Source organism: Spea bombifrons, chromosome 5 (genome assembly GCF_027358695.1).
Source record: "Spea bombifrons isolate aSpeBom1 chromosome 5, aSpeBom1.2.pri, whole genome shotgun sequence".
Lineage (NCBI taxonomy): Eukaryota > Metazoa > Chordata > Amphibia > Anura > Pelobatidae > Spea > Spea bombifrons.
The window spans coordinates 81,715,211-81,719,605 of NC_071091.1; the positions used below are offsets into that span (position 1 = coordinate 81,715,211).

Genomic DNA, 4,395 nt, shown 5'->3' on the forward strand with positions numbered 1-4,395 from the left:
AGACATAGATCAAGCTTTTGCCAGTTACCAAGTCGGTCCAAAAACAATTATAACAGGATTCAAAATAGACGCTGGATCCTCAGCTAATGTCATTCCACTATATGAATACAATAACCTGGAAACCCAGGGCACTCTGCGACCGATCACGGAGAAATTCACAGACGTCTTCAAAAAATTGGTTCATTACCTGGTGAGTGTACCGTACATAGAAACCCACAGGCACCCCAGTAGTACACCCACATAGACGCATCCCTCCAGTATTACGCTGCCGCCATAAACAAGAACTCGAGAGCATGGAGAGGCAGGATGTTATCATTAAAGTTACAGAGCCTGCCGATTGGGTTAACTACATGGTTACTGCTGAAAGGCCACTTACAGGCAAACTACAGGTATGTCGATCTCAATAAGGCATATTATCCTTTACCTACTCTCGAAGATATCACTCCCAAGCTAGCAGGTGCTCAGTACTTTGGTGTCCAAGATGCTAGATCTGGCTATTTTGGCTATTAAGTGCACTGAAGAATCCTCCAAACGTAATACTTTTAACACAGTCTTCAGGCGATGCAGGTTCAAACGTCCTCCTTTCGGGATAATATCAGCCCAAGATGAATTCCAGTGGAAACTAGATGAAACTCATGAATGTTTAAGTGGTGTAACAGCCATACTCGATGACATCCTCATCTACGTAAAACCAAGGCAGAGCATGATAAAAACCATGCCGATATGCTACAACTTTACAGAGAAAGGGGTGTCAAGCTTAACCTAGAAAAAAGCATCATTTGTGCCACAGAAATCAGTTACTTTGGGCATCTCCTTACACACAATAAGTGTCTAAAAACTTTGCTGCACATTAAAGAAAGATTTTTTTTTAATTATTCATATATAGGGACAACAATAGCCCAGCCCTTAATAAGTGTAGTATTTTGCTGCTTTTCTTAATCTTAAATTAAAAAAAAATAATCTTAAAATTTATAACACTGAGATTATAGAGAATTTCTGGGCATGCTGAAAAGCGGCTGCGTCTGTAACTCCAACTATCAGACAGGGAATACATTTAATAATTTCACCATATCAGTCTTTTGATGGTGCAGTAACTCAACTCTGATCTACAATCTCATGACATTAAATAATGGAAATATAAGAGACATCATGATTTCTAAACATAACATATCTCTGTACTCAGGAGGCATGTATAAGTTACTTATTGCCTTATTGTTTACCAAGCAGATAATTTCAGTCAATACATTCACCTATATAAAGGGACTGGATATCACTTGTATTTCAGCGTACATTTGTGGCAGAGTTTGGCATCACTGCGACCAAAGACAAGAATGGCTTATTTGAAAGTATTTGCTTTCCTGGCGGCATTGATCGTTCTCTCTGAAGCGGCTCCATCAGTAAGTAAAACTGAATAATTGCTGTTCTAATTAATCCATAAAAAGAAGTTTGTCTGTCACACTATGTGCATGTTTTGAGGTCACATAGATTGGAGTTTAAGTAGAAATATCACAAGATATAATGAGATGAGGTCATGAGTGGAACTTGGATCTTACATTTCACTGTAGCCACTTAATAGCATTATCTTAGAAGCATGTTCATAGAGGTCCCTTTAATGGCTAAAGTCTGAGTAGCAATGTTTGAGCAAGATGCGGAAATTATTTTAATCACAGGGAATGCAGGGATTTCTCTGGCACTTCTGTTTTGTATACATATAATGAAACCCCCAATTTTTGTCTGCCCATGGAAGGCACGTGATACTAACACAGCTTCCGAACTGAACCCCCTGGTGGTGCACGCTGTGAACTCCGGAACACAAACTCCAGCAGCTAATCTACAAGTAACACTTTTTAGACAGAATGACGATGGAAGTTTTAAACTGATCTCCTCAAGGTAAGCAAAATCAACATTACTAAAATAAAAACGATTTGCTTGTTCATGCACCAGTTTGTAAAAGGTAGAGTACACGCTAGCATCAGAAAAACCATAAAAACAGAGGATACCCAACTAGGTTACTAGTGGTTACATGTGATGAAGCCTCAGTATACTTTAGTATTTTCACTTGTAGGCTCTGGGAAGCTCTAAAGTTAATGCACTGTAACAAAACGACTTTTTAATTGAAATATATATTTATCTCTTAGACAAACAGCTGCTGATGGAGAAATCTCTGATTTTGTTACTGAAGAAGACTTTGTCGGAGGTGTATACAAGCTGCAGTTTGCAACAAGTGCTTTCTGGGCCAATTCAGGCTTTTCCTCATTTTATGAATATGTTGATGTAAGTGATTACCTTTTATCAATTAGGAAGCCAAATCCTTTCAAGCAATGGTTTTAAGTTCATGTTTATAGTATTGATTAATATGTTGCTTTTCTATTGTTTGTTTTTTATACAGAGTCTCCAAAACCAACCACTAGAAACATTAATTTAGGGCCGACACTAATCTTTAAAGTATTTCTTCATTTATTTCAGAAAAGATGGAACAGGATAAGTAGATTCATTTTGGAACAACAGATTAGGCATTCATAAAACTTAACTATTAATAATAAATATCTAAAAAGTAGCAATTAAAAAACTTTTTAAAACAATGACATTTCTGATGAGTTTATAGTTCTAATGAAGATATATTTAAGATAATATATATTCTGGAGAGAGTAATATTTCTCATCCTAGTTAATACTCTTCCCTACCAGATTCTTCCAATAAGCAGGAAAAACATCATGTGGAAGAATAAATAAAACCAAACTGTAATTGTAGAGCTGCAACTAACCAGTATTTTCTTTGTATTGTAGGTGGTGTTCTCCGTTGAAGCTGAAAACCATGACCACTATGACATCGATGTCTTCATCTCTCCTTCCTCCTTTTCAAGCACAGCTACTGTCACCGACCCACATATTTTAAGAAACTAGAAACATTCTCCATTCTCTCACATCATAGCCAGTATATGGCTGCAACTTTCTTTTGTGTGGCCTTTTCATTTTATTGCCAACTATATGTTATATACTGAGTGTGAACTACAGCTGTGTCTGCGTTTATGGTTTTTAAGTGTTTACTAGTGACTTTAATTATTAATAAATACTAGCAAATCCATTTCTGCTCCTACGTTGTTTTACTTTGAATATGCTACTGAAATAGTTCTCAAAAATGGCCATCACACTACACAACTGGTTCTGGACTTTGAGAATTAAAAAGTCTGTTTCAACAGGGAGTTAGAGAAACCAAATATTTTGAAGCTCTTCAAGGAGTGGTTTCAGTGCAGTGTTATGCCGTAGTGATTTTTATTTTTATTTAATGTGAATTGTATTAAGGCTATTTTGGTAGCTACTCATTGGTCACATTTTGAGTACCTTGAGAAGCAGCAGAAAGGGGTAAGCCTACGGTTACTTATGTCTAGGTGCAGGATTTCTTTGGCACCTCTATTAAACGACTTCTGCTTTTATATCACTACTTCATAGTTTTCTGCACATCTGTATAAATTAAACAGGCTGACATAGGGCTGGCATTTTCTTCACCATGAAGCCTCTTAATTTTTTTGGCCCCTGGAAATAAAGAAAGGGAGAGAGAGGAAAAAGAGAGACGAAAAAGACAAAAGAGTAAGAAAGAGATAAGAATAAAGTACATACCATTTAAATGATATATGTTAGTACAATCTAATTTGTTAATGACATGGGAAAACTGCATGTGATGACATCATAAAAACTTGTTAAAGAGTGGGAAACTCTCGTCGGTATATACATGTATCTACATTTCAGAGTAAACAACATATTTTTAAAATATGGTTGACAGATTAAAATGTTATTATGGCTGACTAAGATGGTTTTAGGCAACTAAAACTAAAAATTCCCCTCTAAAACTGCACTATGATGACATCAAGAATTTTTTTTCAAGCACTTGAAACTGCCATTTAGTATTCTGACACTCAACGTGAAAATCGCTATTGTTTCTTCGGAGATAAGCTGGAGAGTTGGAGTTATGTATCAGAATTCCACGGTCAGTGGCAGTTACAAAATATGAAGAAAAAATGTGCCTTAAAATGATTATTCTTTCAAATTAAAAACCTTTAGATGCAAATATTATAAATATGATAAATAATATATGAACATGTACTCTATTTCTGCTATTGAATATTGATACATATCTGTAATTGCATTGATATATACAGATATATATATATATATATATATATATTTGTGAAAAGAACATATCTTATTTGAAAGGAAAACTAAATAGAATCTTGGTAAATGAAACTGTGTATCATGTCCAATGCCAATTATGAAGAAGAAAATCATTTATAAGTCAAATCATTAACGTGATTCTCAAAAAAAACTGCACAATTTTAAAAACCACATTTCTGAGGATTATAAGGAAAGCAGAACAAGAATGTAGAGGTGGGTAAGGTGG

General features: G+C 35.3%; 1 protein-coding gene across 1 annotated transcript; it reads left to right on the top strand.

Moving 5' to 3' along the window:
* The first annotated feature begins 293 nt into the window (after positions 1-293).
* LOC128497733 (transthyretin-like) lies at positions 294-3,084 on the top strand. The gene is made up of 5 exons (XM_053467895.1): positions 294-389; positions 1,302-1,397; positions 1,748-1,890; positions 2,139-2,274; positions 2,787-3,084. The coding sequence occupies exons 1-5, from the start codon at positions 294-296 to the stop codon at positions 2,901-2,903; spliced, it is 588 nt and encodes a 195-aa protein (XP_053323870.1). The 3' UTR covers positions 2,904-3,084.
* The last annotated feature ends 1,311 nt before the right edge of the window (positions 3,085-4,395 follow it).

Bases quoted from the DNA above. Each gene is read 5' to 3' on its own strand.
- LOC128497733 (XM_053467895.1), top strand. From the start codon at position 294: ATGGAGAGGCAGGATGTTATCATTAAAGTTACAGAGCCTGCCGATTGG. The intron at 1,398-1,747 runs GTAAGTAAAACT...TGCCCATGGAAG, and splicing joins TCTCTGAAGCGGCTCCATCA to GCACGTGATACTAACACAGC. The intron at 1,891-2,138 runs GTAAGCAAAATC...TTTATCTCTTAG, and splicing joins TTTAAACTGATCTCCTCAAG to ACAAACAGCTGCTGATGGAG.